We start from the raw sequence: 19,316 nt of genomic DNA on the forward strand, positions 1-19,316 counted from the left end.
TTTTTTTCCTCACATTCTTTTTTTTCTTTTATTTTTCCCTGCCACGCAATTGTAAGAGAATTGTAGCATATTTCGTGGTTTTTCAATAAACTTAAACTTAAACTTTTTCGAGAGTCTTCTGAAACGCTGGAAGTATAAAGGGCTCTTTCATAAAAATTATGGAAGTGTCTGGAAGTGGTGTACACATTTTCACCCTCTAATATCTCCCCCTTGGCCATCATAATTGAAAAGTTTTTCTCTGCAGACTAAGATAATTTTCCCAATAAAACAATCTTTTTGCAACTGATTCATTTCTTTATTTTTTACCTTTTCTTTCATCACCTTAAAACATTTTTTTTTAGTTTTTAGGGAAGAATAAATTTAGACTCGTGTCTTAATTGCAATTTTGAGTGTGTAAGGATAAAATATACAGAGAGAAGAGGGCGGATAAACTACGTAATGCTTTTCCTTCACTTATCAATTGTACTACAATTTATTTTTGTCTTTAATCTCGAATTCAAAATTTTTAACAATTTTCACAAATCGTACCACTTTTTAACAATATGACCTAGACTTTTTTTTATTACTTTTCTTTGCGCCCCTCTCACATGAAGCGAGATAAAATGCCATGTTAGCAATTTTTTTTCTTCAAAATTTATAATTTTACAATTTATTTTTTAATTAATTTATACAAGACGCTATATTTCTTTTTGCATCATGCCTCAACAAAATTTTAGTACCTTACAAACATCAAATTATTTGTTGTTATTTTTTTTTGGTAACAATTACATTTAGAATGTATTGCAAAAAGAGATAAACAAACCTCATTCCAATCACTCGATTACAATTTGCATTAAATGTCAGTAATTGACCTACAAGAATAATTCACTTTTTTTTTCTTACACGAATTATGATAAATCTAATACTTTTATTTTGTAAATTAATAAATGTTTAACGACGGTGGTTTCTCCAAAAATTCTCGTGCTAAATAAGGACAAAAAAAAATAGTCCAAAAAACGGGAGTTAAGGGGACAACAAAGGAAGACAAATCGTTGGACAAAAAAAAACAATTAATAAAAAAATAAAACAAAAAAATATGGAATGTACAAAATAAATAAATTCTTTTCTTATTCAATCTTACAACTTTACAAATAAATTAACAAACCTGCGCGAAAATTATCTAATAACTATGCAATCTTCTTCATCTTCATCTTTTGAGTCTCCCGGATTTTTGAAGCACTATTAGAATATTCTGCGGATGCTCTCTCATTTAAGAAGAGATATTGATATTAAGGGATTCTTTTTTTTTGTTTGTGTTGATTCTCTACCATCGTTGTGCATTTTAGCCCACTTTGCATTTTGATGTCTTCCGCCTCCAATTTGGCTTCAAAACAAATCATTGAAATGCACAACGGATAAATTCAATTGCTATTCATCAACTCCTAGTTACTGTGCACAAGTACCCACATCCAGACATCCTTCCTCCTCCAATTTTGACAGGAATTTGATGACACGGTACTCCTGGTCCGTCTGCCGTATCATGTCGATTAGTCCATTGAGCTTTTTGATGCCGATGAATAGCCTTCAAAAGGACAGTCATTTTTTTTTGTTTCACTCCCAAATCCATTTGAAAAAAAAAGAAAAAAAAAACTAAAATAATTCACTTACCGGTGTCCATGGAGTTTCTTGTTGATTGACATGAGCTCCTGTTTGTTGAATACATCACTCTCCTCGAGCACGGCCAGCACATGCTCAACCTGCGAGAGATTTGGCACATGCAGAATAGACGTAAAGGCCGACACCATTTCCATGTCCTCGAGCACCTGGCGCCTGCTGCTCGTACACAGAATCAGAAGCTTCCTGCCCTTCGGCGGTTGCTTCTTCAGCAGCACCAGAAGTGCCTGGAGCGTGAGATTGGAATATCTGGGTCCAATTGGACCATAATCCAACAGACGCTCGATGTTATCAACCAAAATGCAGCTCAAAGTTGAGCGATAGGCATCGTCAAAGATCTACAAAAAGACACGAGTCGGAGGTATTTTTTAAAAAAAAGCATAGATAAGGTATCCTTATGCCCTAGACACACTTACGACTTAAGCCGAGAGACGGCTTAGCGGAAAATGATTGAAACGCACTTAAACGATTATTTCTAATATAATTACGCTATGCCGTCTCTCGGCTAATCCTCAGGTCTGTCGAGGGCTTTAGGTTCCTTAAAAAAATTAGTTTCCTGTTATTGGTTTAGCTAAGAGATCCAAATCCCATGTCAAAAAGCATTGAATCGCATGTAAAATCCCTGCAAAACGTACTCAAAATGAAGTAAAAATCCAAAAAGAAATAATCTCAGTTAAAATCTCAAAAGGAAATAAAGTTACCGGTTTATTACCGATTTATTACCGTTTCACAACCAATTAAAATCGGTTGCAATCTGTCCAGGAGACTTTTCAAATTTAGTTCTAATCTCAGATAGAACATAAATATTTTACCGAAATCCAAATACAGGGTGTCCCGGGATTATGCGTATTTTCGGGACCGAAGAAAATCTCGCGAAATGGCTTTATCTCTTTCGTCTCCTTTGGGACACTGGGTACCCATTGAAACAACAATTTTTTTTAGACTATCTAGAATCGATAAAAATCTGATTTTCCTGTATAATTACAAACTATAAGGATGTCCAGATTAGATTAGATTAGATTACAGTGGGGGCGGTTCCTCGCGGAACCGCTGCACCCAGGCCTCCTTTTGGGCCCATTATGTATCCCCGGTTAAATTAATCCCCGTTAAGGGCAAGATGGTTCAAGCCAGCCCGTTTTTCGGATAAACTCCATTAAACAGGGCGGCTTCAATCTTGATAGGTCTTCATCAGACAGTACCGCTTTAACTAGCAGCACTCGTCTGATGTTGCATAAGCTGGGGCAGTCACACACAGTCACACGACTTTGCAACTTTATTGGATGTTAACTCTTTCGTCTCCTTTGGGACACTGGGTACCCATGGAAACAACAATTTTTTTTAGACTATCTAGAATCGATAAAAATCTGATTCTTTTGGATAATTACAAACTATAAGGATGTCCAAATCTAGGATATTTTTTTGCAGGATCCTAATTAACTCCTGAGCTTAGATATTTTTGGTCAAAAACCACGAATTTTCGATTTTCTGCTTCCTTGCAGATATTGTGACTTTTTTGATATTTCTAGACCAGAATAAGGAAAAACCTCTCGGGGCCAATAAGTATGATAACTAACAATTACAGATTGCATAAATGCGAAAAACAATTTTTTCTCAAATTTTCAAAAAACTTGTTCAAACTTTATGGGTACTCTCGTCCCCAAAAATTTATAGGTCAAATGTAAGGTTATCGCGCCAATGCCCGCCAATGCCAGCCATTTGCTTTTTGACACCAACCTTGTAAGAAAATTCCAAGCGGGAACGACATTTTTTGCCAATATGGCCGATAATTTTGACATTTGGCAGCACGGAAGATTGCTTTCAAGGAAGTTTTTCCTATTCTTCCTGATTTTGGTGAATTCTTATTGTCCAGGAAGTGTCTTTTATGCTTTTGAGAAAGCTTAATGTGTCTACAATAACATCGTGTTGAGAGAAATGTGTTTTAAAGTGTTATTGTGTGAAATATTTTGAGGAATCTGTTGGTAAGCAGGAGCTGGGTGTCTTTTTTAACACTTCCTGGACATCCCACAAGATACTGGTCAATAATTCTTCCTGTTTTAGTGATCAACATTGTAAAGGAGTCATTTGACACGCAAAAATAATTCACAAAATTGATATTATTGGCTTTTGGAAAATTGAGGTTTGTCTCCTTTTCGTTCTTTTGGGGACGAGAGTTCCCATGAGTTTTCCAATTTTCCAGAGGAGGAAAAAAATTCTTTCTCTATAAAAGTATCATATTTGACCACTAAGAGTTACAATAAAGTGAGTTTTACTGAAATTCGTTCGCTGGGTATGTTGTGGTCCGGAAAGAGTTAAGTTTAGTATTGACCGAAAGCTCTAAGGCCCAGCTATAACATCCGGAAATTTGAGCCCGATCGCTGCCATAGGGGCGGAACCATTGAGAAAACAAAAAAGGGGGGTATTCAAAATGGTGGAAGTAGGGGTGGGGGGTGGGGGGTCAATACACCAAGTTGCAATTTTCACCCGATATATAACCTTTGCCGAAAACCGCAAGTCGATATCTTTCTTAGTTTGGGAGCTATTAAGCTCCAAAGAGTGGCCGGGCGGATGGACGGACGGACTGGAACGGTTTTTAGCCATCCATATTCGTGATTAGGAAGTGAGCATTTTGGCAAAGTTTGATGCCAATCGGAGGACATGAGTTTTTGTTAGGATTATAGTAGGTGAGATTGTTAAGAATTTCACCTAATAACGTTACGCTGACTACATTATGCTACTTGGGTATGGCTCTAATCGTCAATATTTTTATTTTTTAAATTTTTTCTCAGTTTTTTGTTTTTTTTTTTTATTTCGAGCCTTTAAGTAGTCTTATGAAGGTTTTCTATGCTAAAAATTTGAAGTTTTGAAAAATATAGAATTTTGAAATTTTAGATTTAATCACTTATTTCTTCGTTGCTCTCCTAGAGTTAATCACGATTAGTCATTGTCACTGAAGTTAATTTCATTAAAAAAAAAAACGTATGCAAAACTTCATTGCTCTTCAGGTAGGAGAGATAGTTCAACCCAGAATAAAAGCCTCTCCTTCTCAAAGCTATTAATATTAAATTGTCGCCCTCTGTGCATAAACACAAAACTTCTTGGGCTTACGTACCAAGCGAACAGAAGTCTGTTCAATCACTTTCGTAATATTAATATTAAAATATATAAGAAAAAAATCTTGCCGAATTTTAGCTCTTTCCAGACCGCAGCATATGCTGCAAGCCAATTTCACCATTTTTTAATCAAAAATATCTAAGCTCAGGAATTAATTGAGGTCCTACAAAAAATATCTTACATTTGGACATCCTTATAGGATAGGATTTTTATCAGTTCTGAATAATTAAAAAACATTGTTTTTCACAGAACATTCATATGCAGCTTTGGGTACTCAGAGTCCCAAAAGAGACGAAAGACTTAAGGAAAAAAAAATAATGTAGAGGAAAGTTGGGAAAGTACTCTAGGTTGGACCACAAATATAAAGTTCAAACTTGATGAATTTTTTTCTGGGAAAATCGAAAATGAATCCCAATTTTTATTACACCAAAAAATCTCTAGTTAATTAAGATCCCATGCTTATCTCATTTACCATTCAAAATCCCTTAGTTTCTTTTTATGAGGTAAATAAAATACTACGTCGATTTGGTCCAAGGCATGGTACAATTTTTGCCTTCGAATGTGACGGTACATGCCTTTGAATCTAGAATTTTCTCGGAAAATATTTCTGTCGAAACACTAAACAATCTATTATTGATTAGCCTGAGGTCTAATACACTCACTGAAATTATTACTGCAGTGAAAAACGCTAACAAAAAGAATGTTTTCCAATTTTTCTGAAATACTGCTTTTCCAATAGGAATAAATAAATTGTTGGAAAAGCCATTGTTAATTTTACCCTGCAGTATTGATCCGAAATCGGTGTAAATATTATGCTTTTTAGGTGTATTGGGGGTTAAAGTTACCCTTTTTCCTGTTAATTTTATCCTTAAAAAGGTGTAAAATTAACATGAAAAAATGTTGAAATATTTTTACACCTAAAAATGTTAAAGTTACGAGGAAAAAAGTTAATCGCACCCTCTTTATTTTCTCAGTGTGTACATGAACAATATGCTAGTGAGCAAAGACAAGAGAATTTATTAGCCCCTTGCAGTGAAACGACGAATTTGACAGCCCCTTGCGGTGCAATGACAATTGACACTGCACACGCGGGCTTTTCTTGATGACGCGCACGGCTACTTGAGCCCTTCCCTGTAGCCGATCGGCCGCAAAGTTTCACAGTAACAGAAAATTCCCTGGAATTTGTCTTCTATTTTTCCGTGAGAGTTTCCGTGGAAATAAACGCTAATATTCCGCTTGGAATTCTGCGGAGTTATCAGCTTTTTTTCGCGTGGATTTCCTGGAAAAAGTCCGAGGAATTTTCTTGCAACATATCTGAGAGCATTCCCTGGAAATTGATTCAAAATTTCCATTGAATATTCTGAGTATATTTTCTGATAACTTTCCGACCAAGACTCCATGGAAGTAAGCGCGAAAATTCTGCAATTATTTTTCGCCCTAACGCTATAATTCTTGCGAGCTAGACATACTCAAATGAACGATATGGTAGCAATATTTTCAATTCAAAAGTAGAACTGAGTTTTCGTCTGATAGATGAATACTCTACAACATCCAAGATGCCAATTGGCATTGATTGTCCATTTATTATTTATGGATGTGTTTCTTTGTGGAAATTCTCTATGAAAGTTCCACGAAATTTTTAATCAATTTTTGGAATTATTTTGAAGAAAAATATAAAAAAAACTGAAAAACTCGTGGAATTCCGTAATATTAAACCACGGAAGTCTATAAGGCCGTTGCATGGAAATTTCCATAAAGAATTTCGTGGAAATAAAGAGGAGTTTCCCAAATTTTTAAAGGGCTGACTGCCGATTATACCGCTAATAATCCATAGGAAAAGCCGTGGAAATATTCGTCAGAAAAAGTCCATGGAGACTCGCGGACATTTCTTATTAGACGGTCCTATACAGAGTTCTGCAAACGTCCATAGAACGCTAGGAAAAAAATTTATCGTCAAATTCCATCTCGGAAGCTTACGCGGATTTTGAGCGGTAAAATCCAGGGAATTCCACGCGTATTTTTAGCGGTAAAATCAGCGGACATGGCAGATAAGGTTGCTGGAACTCCAGTGGAATTGCCGCGGCCGTTGGCTATAGGGTTGAGCCTTTTGTTTTTCTCTTCCCTTTGCTCATCATGCACTTATCTCAAAGAATTTTCCCACACATTTAGGGTAAGTGTGCCATATTTCAGTATAGTTGCATGCAAGCGTCAAAGTCTCAAGTTTGAAATGCAATATTTTAAATACAAATTGATCTTTTTATTCTTTCTTTTGCAAGAGTGTTGCTTGGAACCTTGTAAAGAGTTTACAGTCTTTATTTACTCTAAAATCATTCTTAATACATTTTTAAATTAATAAAAATATAGACATAGCTTTGGTGGCCTATTTCGGCCACCTTCATTATCATAGTTCCTTGCCCTTCGGGAATTCTTCCAATGTCTTTTTCACGTCATCTCGTTTGTCGAAGCTACATTTTTGTCATTCTTTTGCATTGTATAATCTCTAGAGTACGTAAAATCTAAAAGTTCATGGAAATTCGAGAAACAAAAAAGGTGGCCGAAATTGCAAGCTGGCCGGAATTTGGCACACTTACCCTAAATTGAATAGTTAGCAAAAATATTTGTATATTAAACCCAAAATTTTGTTGAATCAATAAATCACTTCCCATTCCACAATCAATAATGTCGTATACTCACTTTGCGAATCTGGAGACACTTGGCAGACTCGGTGAATCCGACCATGTCCTCAGGAGAGCACACTTTGACGAACGGGAAGTCCGACATCTTGGCCAATTGAGCAGCGAGGGCTGTTTTTCCTGCATTGGGTGGCCCCTCAAGCAAAATTGACACCAATCCGTGACTTTCCGGAGCTCTGGCTTGCTGAATGTACAGAGATCCGTCTTCCAGGAGGCTAGAAACGGGCGTGCCCCAATTGATAATGCCTCGAGACAGGAAGTTCTCCAGAGCTTCGGCTGCAGTGCCAAAAGCTGGCTTAATGTCATTCTCTAGGGCATGCAGGAAGTCCTGTCGATTCACCATGAGCTTCTCCATGGCCTCTGGATCCACTTCGACTTTTGTAGCTGCCTTGATGAGCCTATTCATGGCTGTGGACTGAGCAGCTCGCACGAGACCTTCAATCTCGGCTCCACTGAAATTTTTGGTGAGTGTGGCCAATTCACGATTGTCCACGTCCGGATTGATCTTGTTGAAGTCCCTCATGCGTTTTGTGTGGATATTGAGAATCTGGAAGCGTCCACCCTCATTGGGCAGACCAATTTCCATCTGCACCTCCAGACGACCTGGACGCATGAGTGCCTCGTCAATCATGTCCCGACGATTAGTCATACCGATCACCAGGATATTATTGAGCTGCTCCACACCGTCAATTTTGGCCAGAAGCTGATTCACCACGGTATCATGGACTCCACTGTTTCCCGCCACTGAGCCACGAGCCTTGCAAATGGCATCGATTTCGTCAAAGATAATGATATGCAGACCACTGTTGGGTCCCAATTTCTTCTCTTCCTCTTCAGCTTCGGCAAACAGCCTGCGAATATTGGCTTCGGATTCACCCACATACTTGTCCAGAATCTGTGGCCCATTGACAATCTTGGGCTCACGAGCATTGAGCATCTTGCCAATTTGACGAGCCATTAGGGTCTTTCCAGTTCCCGGTGGTCCATACAGTAGGATACCCTTGACGTGCTTGCAGCCCAATTGCTCCACAAGTTCCGGCGGGAAGACACGCGATGCAAAGGCTCGCCGGAAGATGGCATTGAATTCCTTGTCCAAACCCCCAATTCCCATCTTGCCAAAATCCCAGTCCGGATTAATGATGGACTGTCGTACGACCTTTCCCTTGGACTTCCCCACCAGATTCACCGAAGAATTCTCTGCCTTCTCAAATGTCACCACCGTATTGCCCAGCAGACGGCCGAATCTTGTTGCCTTTGGCTCCATATGTGCAGTATCCTTGTAAGCATTCACATCCACGGCCTCCAATGTCTTCACGGCCAATCCCAGGAGTTTCTTATCCTGGAAACTAAACACCAACGGCTGCCCAACAGTCAGTGCCAATCCAGCAAATTGCATGAGGAAATCCTTGGCCATCTGATCTGTATCATAGGGATCTGTTGTGGTGATTTTCTTCTGGACAAAGTCCACTTCCAGCACCACATTGACAATGCACTCGGCATTTTTGCGCGTGTCAAAGCTGAAGGGCTTCACATCGATATCTTGATTGATGGACAATGTGGCCCATTTGCGTTGAACCAGGGAAAAGCCAACTGCATTGCGTGGGATGTCTGGATGTCGTTCAATGGCAAACACAAATCTCTGTCCAGGACCCGTTGACACTTCAATATACCTACACGGAAAATTATGTCCACATTAATTCCAGCAGCGAACTTGGGCTATTTGGCGGCCAGAATAAAACGTTTTTGGGATTAGAGACCAAACGATAGGAGATATCGACTTTAGGTATTCGATGACCCCTCCCATAAAACCCTACAGAAATATTTTAAAAAATGTTCTGCAATAATTTATTTAATTGTGCGAATTTCAGAGAAGAAAGAATTGGAAATATAATTTCTCGATTTTTTGATACAGTAGACTCTCTCTCAATCGGAAATATGGGGCAAAATGTCATCCGGTTTATCGATAGATTGGGGCATCAAAGCCTTTGTAAATTCCACAAAAAGCGCTCAATTATAAAGAATCACGATAAAATGGGAAGAACTACAGCGAATTTAAGCTAATTAGCTTCATAATTAAACGTGAAAATTGTCAACAAAATTTGTCGCCCGATTGAAAAAGATAGTCTACTGTAATTTTAGTTTTTTTTTCTTCCACCTTTCAAAAACCACTTTTTGATAAAATTTCCGAATCAAAACGGTTCACCATTTTTCTGCAAAAACACATAGTTTTAGACCAGAGGTGTGCAAGAAACCGTTGAAACCGAATTAACGTCAAATGAAACATGTACGTCAATGGTCAAAACGCTACTTATAACAAATTTATTTTGACGTTAATTCGGTTTCAATGGTTTCTTGCACACCTCTGTTTTAGACTGATGCCGGTCAAAATCCCGAATGCCAAAATCCCGAACTCTAATCCGAAAAAGCTAAAATCGAAACCTGAAATTTGAAATCCCGAAAATCAAAAATCCCCAAAAGCCAAAATTCTGAACGGGTCAAGATATTGAGAATGCCAAAATCCTGAATAGGGCGAATTCCGAATGGGCCAAAATCCCGAAAACTCAAAATCTCAAATGAGTCGAAATTCCGAATGGGTCAAAATCATGAATAGTCAAAATTCCGAATGAGGCAAAATACCGAAGGGAGAAAACCCAGAAAAGGTCATAATCTCAAAAGCCAAAACTTGGAATGGTCAAATTACTAAAGGGGACGAAATTATTGTATATGTGGATAATGTGAGGAATACAATAATTTCCCAAAACACTAAAAAATCTCTTTGGCTCCAACAAGTGTGAGTGCAATCGTGGGAGTTGTTACGACACTTTTAAGAATTCAGAATTTTGGTTTCCGGAATTTTGACAGGAACCTGTTGGGCATTATGTGATATATTAAATCTGAAATTCTTAGAAGTGTAACATTTTGCTTTAGATTTCCTTATATTTATTTACTATTAGAATTATCGATTTTTCGTTTTTGTTAAAAAATTCTTTTATCTGAATATAAACCATATTTTCTGTAAATAAAAATTTCCTAAGCTTCATTAATTAGCATTTTAAATCTGTTTTAAATCAGCATATTTAATTCTTGGATGCAAGAATTTGTGACATAAGTTTTTTTTTGTAACTACCCTTTATGCACTTTTAGAACTTTAAAAAAAAATTGTCAAAAAGTTAATTTGTCAAAAGACAGGTATCGCGTACAGGCACAACAATCAGTTCGGAAAGGCAGACTTAACTCTTTTTGGAACATAAAATATTCAGAAAGACAATTTCATTCAGAAAAAGAATTTTTCCGATCAAAAAGAATTAGTAATTAGAACTTAATTAAAAGTCTTGCATGGTTCCCTGAGAAGCTTAAAAAAGTATATCTATGTTTGGATTTTACAAAGGACTTACATGCCTAATTCTTTTCCTAAAGAGTTATAGAAGGTGAATGAATATAACTTGTAAGTACAAGCTTTAAAAAAGGTCAAGTGGAAAATCTTGCACTTTGGCGATTTCAGTGGCATTTTGAGAATTTTTCGATTATTACAGAATTAGATAGAAAAATTTGTGCATCTTTAGAATTCGGTTTTATTTCAAAAAGTTTGTATTGAAGATTTTTTGTAATTTTAGATTTTTTAAAGTATTGTTTGTTGCATAAGTAATAGAACAGATAAATTTATTTAATAAAATCGTGAAGGAATTTTATGCAATGTGTCGCGTTAACGAAAAAACTCAGTCAAATCCTCAGGAATTACCAATATTTGCAAATTCCTCGTGTATTCTATTCTGATCTTGCTCTATAATATTTTCTAACTACTCATTAATTTTTTCATAAAAATACAGGGAGTTCCGGCTTAAGTGAAACCGGATTGAAAGAATTTCATATGAATTGCCTACTATTGGAAGCTCATTTATAAAATAATTTTTTAATTGTCATAAATGCATGCAATTGTTTTTCACGAGATGAATTTGAAATACATTTCTTATGGCTCCAACACATCTTTTAGATCAGGAAAATTTCATCAATACGAAATTCGCATCTCTTTTTGTCTCAAACCTATTTATATGTTTATCTCACTCTTTCGCACTCTTCTTCTTCTTTTAAACATCACAACATCCTCAATTTAGATCAATCGAATTTGGAGTGTGAAAGTATAAGATGGACATATGCTAAATGTGTGAGAAACAAAAAGGATGGGAATTTTTATTTCATTAAATTTTTCTGATTTAAAATGTGTGCCGGAGTCATTATGAGTATGAACCGTTGGCGCTGAAATAGGCTGAAAAATTGACGCCGAAAATGTTTTGCATACATCACGGCGCTTCCGTAACTTTATTCCAAAAACATCTCCTGTAGGTATGCAATTTTTCTGTATCACTGGATTGAATTCACAAGCTTCTTTTAGGTCCTGAGAATTTCTTTGAAAGAAGAACTCCCTGTATTGGTGTCTACACACTAGAAGCAATTTTCGTCAAAAATTGCCTTTTTTAATAAATTCTGACTTTTCTGCCTAAAAGGACAGGGGAAATTTTCTTTAAAAAGGCATTTTTTAAAGAAATTGTTCCTAGTGCGTAGAGGCCATTAGTGTAGAAAATTCCAAAGGGTTTATGTGTTATAAAAAGCAAATGCACGTTTTCTTGTACAAATTAGTAACATTTTCTTTGCAGAATCCACGAAGGAAATAAATGCCTTACATCACAACTGAGATTTTTAATATCTCACGGTGAAAAACGTAAAAAAAACCTCAAAATAATTTCTTGAATGCCTCAAAGTGTACAAAATTCTTTAAATTTGGAACCTCTCAAGTTTTTTTCAAACATTAGTTCTGTCTTTGGGCGGTGGATATAGGAAACCTACTAATTTATTAACAAAGATTTCGGGACGTCATTTTCTGTGTTTGTGTATTATGTTTTCTGATTAATAAAAAATAAGCCAAATAAATTAGCTGTTACTGTGTATACAAGCCTTACTTTCTTTGAATATAGTTCATAGGGAAGACCGGTGCAGACTTATAGCCCCTACATATTAGAGAAATTTATGTTCATATTTGATAATTTTTCCTACACAAGCATAGGCAATTTGCTTCAATATGGACATAAATTTCTCTAATGTGCAGATGCCATTAGACACGGATGGTATTAGACAGTGGGGTATTGTAGTTTTATTTAGAAAGTATATTAATCTAATTACTATTTATTCAAAGTAATTATCTGTCTCCCTATTTATTGACATATTTATTCAATTCAATTCAATTCAATTTCTTGATGAAAATAAGACAACCTGTCCTCAATACAATTATTAAAATTACATAAAGATTTAGGATAAAGAGAAAGAAAAAAAGTAGGTAAATATCGTGTGGAAATTTATCATTCGGATTTAGACATATTAGGTGAGATTCTTAACAATCTCACCTACTATAATCCTAACAAAATCTCATGTCGTCCGATTGGCCCCAAACTTTGCCAGAATGTGTTTTGACACTTCCTGATCACGAATATGTGGATGGCTAAAAACCGTTCCCGTCCGTCCGTCCGTCCGTCCGGCCGCTCTTTGGAGCTTAATAGCTCCTAAACTAAAAGAGATATCGACTTGCGGTTTTCGGCAAAGGTTATATATCGTATGAAAATTGCAACTTGGTGCATTGACCCCCCACCCCCCACCCCTCCTTCCGCCATTTTGAATACCCCCCTTTTTTGTTTTCTCAATAGCTCAGCCCCTGTGGCATCGATCGGGCTCAAATTTTAGTATGTTATATCTGGGTCTTAGGGCTTTCCATCAATACCAAACTTAAGGTCCCCCGACCCCCCTGACCCGAGCTATAAGGGTCCAAAAAAAATTCTTAAAATGGCCATAACTCCGGTTCTAATTGTCAGAATTTAAAAAGTGAGGGCTTTTTGGAAAGCTCTCGTGAAATGCCACTTCCTCTTCTAACATCGCAAGTTCATAAAACCACCGCTAGGGGTGCTATTATTAAAAAGAAAATTTTTAAATCTTAAAAGTTAAATAACTCAAAAATTCCTTATGCAATCGGGCTAAAATTTTAGTATGTTGTAGCCGTTGATTATACCTATCAAACAAAAAAAACCTTAAGTCGATCCATAACCCCTGACCCGAGCTATAAGGGGTCAAAGTTCGAATATTGACCGGCCTCTATCTCCGGTTCTAATTAACATAGCGACCTAAATTTTACCTTTTTGGTTTCGTCTCGATGAGCACTTTCAGATGGAAGTTCAAAAAGTCCCCATAGGTGGCGCTGCGATAGCGTCAAAATTCATCGAAATTCAAAATAATTTTTCTCAAAAATTCCTTTGTGCAAATTAATGAAATTTTAGTATGTTGTAGCCCAGTCTAGGACGTTTCCAAAATGGTGCGTAAGTGCGCTGTGGTTTCAATAGAACCGGAGATATGAGGGGTCAAAGTTCACGAAATTCAAAAAATCATATCTCCGGTTCTATGTGACCGATTTTGATGAATGAGGGCTTAAACGAAAGATCTCACCAAATTCTAAAACTTTCTAGAATATTTGAACTTCGTGGGACCAACACCAGGGGCGCCACAGTCGAAAAACCAATTTCAATATCACATAACCTCAATTATCTCGACTGTCGCTGAACCGATTTTGATGATTACTTCGACACAATTGTAGAACACATTTGTCTCTACATTTCGTCCATACATCATTTTCCGCTCAGACTACGCTATCACTCCGATTTTGCCGTTTAAGTGTGAAAAAATTGATTTTTCCCATAATAACGCTTTGAAATCACTCAGATGCCAATTTGACTGCTTCTACTCCACCAAGACACTTAAAATAGGGTTTTAAATGGAAAGTCCCACAAAAGACAACAATTCTTTGATATAGTTGAAGTTCAACAAATGACTACTTGGGGAACTCTGGATGAAAAAACGAGTTAAGAAACAAAAAACCTAGCTTATCTTGACTTCTGAGTAATCGATGAGATCATGTTCTATGGGAAAATTATAGAGAACATTCTGGTCTACATTTCACCCATATATTACTTTTGTGCCAGTTCATCCAAATCCTTGATATTTTAGTTTAAATACAAAATTTGTATAATTTCACGAATTTGATTCAAGATAACTGAATGGCGTCTCCCAACTTCAGCTCCAAATCGAATTTGCATGCACTCCGAATTAGCTCACGTTAAGAATCTCACCTACATAAGCCGGTTAGGATTATCTGTCCCTTTTTCATAAAATATAAACAGGGAAAAAAATCATTTACTGGCTAATTCTGCCCCAGTGGCCCCTATTGCTTTGAGTTGTGAAAAAAGTTCAGCTGCTTAGAACTTTCACCTCCTTCTCCTACAAAGTTCCACTTGAAATGTTAATTATTATATGAAAAACTACAGTTTAATCAATAATATGACTCCAAACACCAAGATGTTGAAAGTGCCACTCAAATCGCGGAAGTGTGAACATTAAAAGAAGTTTAAAAAAAAAAAATGTTGCAAGATTTAGCTAGATTTTTCTTTAAAAAAAAATTTAGATTTGGATGTCCTTTTAATTCAGAATTATCTTCAAGAATTATAATATTTAGCTCATTTAGCTCATTTAGCTCAAAAAATTATTCTACTCTTGGGTACTCGGCTCAGAGTTCCAAAAGAGGTGAAACGGTTACAACTCGATATAACATCAATAAAAAATTATTTCAATTTTCAAACCTAATCTTTAATTCCAATTTCGAGATCAATAATTAGAGTTACAAAAAAAAACGATAATTTCTGAAATCCCAATGAGATAATATTTTATTAAATGTAATCATAGTATACATCAAAAAGGAAAAAGAAAACAAATATGAAAATTTTGTGTATAGTTTGTTTTAAACGTGAGTAGATGAAAATTTGGCATAAGGAAAAAAAACGGTAAGAACTAAAAATATAATTAGAAAAAGCCAAGGGTTTACTCAAGGGCAAAAATTTGTGTCCATATTCCGTTATTCCATGTGATTCTAATGTGATTCCAATGATTCTAAGTAAGTGATTCTCTTAATGATTCAACTTGGTATTCCGTGATTCTCAATTATTACAATTTGTGATTCAGTTTATTCCGGTGTTCAAATTTCTCTTATTTGAGAATAAGTTTTATGATAATTTTTAATAAATTTCTATGTAGGATTAATTTTGTTTGTTATTTTTGGCTATGCAAGTCCTGTTGAGTTCTGTAGGTGGAGCAGAAAAGTCAAAAAAATTTGCAGGTTGCGTTTTGACTAGTAACTTACACTCTGAAAAAAGTCTGTTCAAATAATTTCGTCAGATATCTTTAAGATTTCTTCAGAGAATATCTGCAACTCTGCCGAAAATCTGTCGATAAATCTTTAGATATACTTGCGAATTTTATTTAGACCTGGCACAGAATTCGTCAAAAAATTTCTGCAAATTCTCTGACGAATTCCGGTGCATAATCTGACGAATTCTTGCCAATAATATGCCGATATTTTATAGATTTAAAAAAAATATGTATGAGCATTATAGGTTCTTTTTCCAAAGCAGTTTTGCTTAAAAAATCAGAATTGCAAAAAAAAATTTTAATTCAATTATCAACATAAGAATTTTAAAATTCGTCATTTTTTACCTTAAATATTTATTATTTAGCAAATAGCTGGAGACTTGCAAAAAATATTCTAAATTCCTTCAACCTTCTACTTTGCAATTACGTACAAACATAAAAAAACGTAACTTTATGTAGTCAGGAAAAATTATTTTCTTTGTGGGACACCGGTGTTCCAATCGTCTTTAAAGGGTAAAGGACGAGACGGTTTTAAATGACCTAAAATCAACAATAATAATGAAATAAAAGCAATGAAATGTTTTACATCTGTCCCTAGAAAATTCATCAGAGCCCAAAAATTTAAATTTTCTGACCGTATTAATGAATGATAATTTTCACTCTAATAAAAAATATATTTATATTCCCAAAAGGGATTTTTCTTAAAAAATTATAAATATAAAAAATAAATAAATAAATAAATCACTCATCAATACGGTAATTTGGAAATTCGCCACTTTTGAGCTTTTATATCAAACAGTTGGAGATTTGCAAAAAAGTGTTCTAGATTTCTACAATCTTCTACTTTACGATTACGTACGAACATTTGTTAGAAATAACTTTAGGAAGTAAGGTAAAATTATTTTCTCTATGGGTCACTAGTGACCAAATCGTACTTAAAGGGTTTCAAAGGTTACTGAATTCAAATTCTTTCCATAATTCATTACAAACAATACAAACTATTAAATTATGTACCTATATAAAGTAAGAGTAGCTATTCAAGAAGACAAATTGGTAACCAGAATTCAAATAGGAAAGATAACGAAGGCATATTTCAACAAATTCGACGGGAAGTCAAATTTAATCGCCGAAATAAAACGATTTTTGAAAATTACACAGTTTTTCGAAAATTGTCTATACGAAAATTTACGAAAATTGTCTGTGGAGTTAGTATGGGATTTTGATCAAAGGCGAGCACTAATCAGAAAAACTTGGATTTGTGATTTATGGAGGTTAAGGAATCCTTTGCAGCGTTCTAGCTTAGTTTTGATGTAGGAATCTAAGTTATTTTTTTGCAAGTTTCAAGATTTTTGCTGTGTAATAAATATTTCAGATCAAAAGTGAAAATAAATTCAATTTTTCACATTAATGATTGAATTTTAATTTTTTTTTAATTTCTATTTTTACTGATCGAACTCAAAGAGAGAGCTGTGAAATATCCTTTTAAGCAAAAACTTTTTAAAACAAAAAGCTACATAATTTCAACAAAGTAAAAGTTATCATTCATTGGTATTTTCAGGAATACCAATTTTCATGGATCATATTATGACCCAATCGTTCTTAAAGGTAAACAAATACCAAATTCACCTCTATTGAATTTTTCAAGTTTTTTTTTATTTCTTAATTGTCAAAATGATAGCAATCATAAATGAGGGATTCTGTGATTCCATTTGATTCTAGTGATTCTGTATGGATTCCATTTGAGATTCTATCAGAATCTTATCAGTGATTCCATGGATTCTAGCGGAAAAATGTGTCAGTATTCCATACTTGAGTAACCCCTTGGAAAAAGCGAATTTTCATTTGATATCCCCTTCTACGTATCCGGCAGTAGTTATTCGTAAGAAATTGAAAGATTAAAAAATCTTGGAATTATTCGTTTAGGTTTAGAAGCACATTTTTTTATTAAATAAATTGTAGAATGCAAAATTCTAAATTCTAAAAAACTTTGAAATTAAAAGTTTCAGCCGGTCCACACCTTTTACATTGTTAGAAAAAACAAAAATGTAAATTCGTCCTAAAATTGCCTTATACGGGCTTTAGATCTAAGGCTCAGCCATAAGGCTTAACTTCTCTAATTTCTTATCAGTCAAAAATTTTTGGAAAATCTTGACTTAGAAATGGATTATTAAGGAGAATCGATCTAATCAGAAGAACAAATTAAATTTGTTGCTATTTAGGATTTTGGGACCTTCGGAAACTAGGCTAAACCTCTAGTCTGAAGACGGTCTTAGCCTCTTCTACAAGAACAGTGAGAGATTGTGAGAAGCCTTGCCTTGAACTTCTTCTCTAATCTTTGTCCTCTGATAAATCGAACCATCGAAACTATCTAATTTTGAGTAGGTTCTACAGAGATTCCTCCAGTCTGTGAGATATTTTCCAGCTTCTTCATGTTTCATCATCTTAATTACTTCAAGAATCATATATTTCCAAGCGGAACTTGGTCAATGAGAATGATTTGTTAGGGTTCTACCTACTACCTACATCTTTCTAAGTCAGAATTGTAACAATTCAAATTATCTCCTAGCGCGTGAATATTCCCTGCCTTGTTTTCCTGTGTTCGCTACTGTTAGGCCGGTTAGGCCCATCCCTGGATATGCAGAAAATTATTAAGAACTTACTTGATGTCGTCGGAGAAGTCATAAGGACTAACAATTGCTGCATTCTTGAGCGAAAGCTCGTCCGTAGGACACTTGGTAGCCTTCATCCTCTGCAATGACAGAAAATCAATAAGTTCCTTCTTCTCATCCGGAACCTCTCTCTTCAAAGTGACTCACTGCTGCCATGACTGGGAATTTTTCTGCCCGTCACCTTCTGTACTCTTGATATAATTAACAAAACTTGTTCTTTTGTCCTGCCTTGTCCCCAGGGAAAGGAATTAAAATATTAAATGTTAACACCAAAAAAGTTTTGAAGAAAAATCAATATTTTCTATGGGGCGTATTGCGAGTAATTTTTCTCACAAATTTCTTTGCGCTTTCCTAAAGTCAGACGCTACTTTTTTCACTACCACAATCAGCCTGAAGGTGACTAGAATAAGTAATTGAGCCAACTAGGTGCTAAGATGCGCGGGGTTCCAGCTAAAAATCCAATAATTTCGGGATAATTGCATGGACACTTGTTTTCAGAGGAGAACACAACACACACACAATGACGTTGCGCGCGATGACATGATGACAGCATTTCACGCATGTTTCATCCATGTTTCACATATTCTCTATTTTCTACGTTTCCACGCTGCCGCTGGACGGTAGTTCACTCACCCAGCACAAAAATATTCGGCGCTGCACGCGTTTTGGCGGGATTTTGTTACAAAGGAGGATTTTAAAGATTTTAAAGGTTTTTCCTTTGCAAAATAAATAAATAAATAAATAAATAAATAAATGCATTTTTAGTATTAATCCTAGAAAATATAATAGTATGGGGTATATTATTAATCTTTAGCTGGATTGGATAAATTAATACAGAGATTTTGCATAGGGGAGACGGGGGCAGATTAGTCAACAAGTAAAATTTTTTTCTGTTTGCGAAAAAAATTTAATCAGACTGATCAGTATTTTAATGAATACGAAGGGAGAGTGTTTC

At 35.5% G+C, this 19,316-nt stretch overlaps 1 protein-coding gene across 1 annotated transcript; it reads right to left on the reverse strand.

Annotated features, from left to right (window-relative positions):
- Positions 1–273: 273 nt before the first annotated feature.
- Positions 274–18,901, reverse strand: LOC129807442 (vesicle-fusing ATPase 1-like). Its single transcript, XM_055856705.1, has 5 exons — positions 18,509–18,901; positions 18,353–18,441; positions 7,459–9,127; positions 1,648–1,991; positions 274–1,561 (listed from the first exon to the last, which is right to left on the reverse strand). The coding sequence occupies exons 1-5, from the start codon at positions 18,515–18,517 to the stop codon at positions 1,426–1,428; spliced, it is 2,247 nt and encodes a 748-aa protein (XP_055712680.1). The 5' UTR covers positions 18,518–18,901; the 3' UTR covers positions 274–1,425.
- Between the last annotated feature and the right edge of the window lie 415 nt (positions 18,902–19,316).

Source organism: Phlebotomus papatasi, chromosome 3 (assembly GCF_024763615.1).
Source record: "Phlebotomus papatasi isolate M1 chromosome 3, Ppap_2.1, whole genome shotgun sequence".
NCBI lineage: Eukaryota > Metazoa > Arthropoda > Insecta > Diptera > Psychodidae > Phlebotomus > Phlebotomus papatasi.

Excerpts from the sequence above, each read along its gene's own strand:
- LOC129807442 (XM_055856705.1), bottom strand. Across the intron at positions 9,128-18,352 it reads GACTTCTCCGACGACATCAA|GTATATTGAAGTGTCAACGG; the intron begins GTAAGTTCTTAA and ends TTTTCCGTGTAG. Across the intron at positions 1,562-1,647 it reads AAGAAACTCCATGGACACCG|GCTATTCATCGGCATCAAAA; the intron begins GTAAGTGAATTA and ends GTCCTTTTGAAG.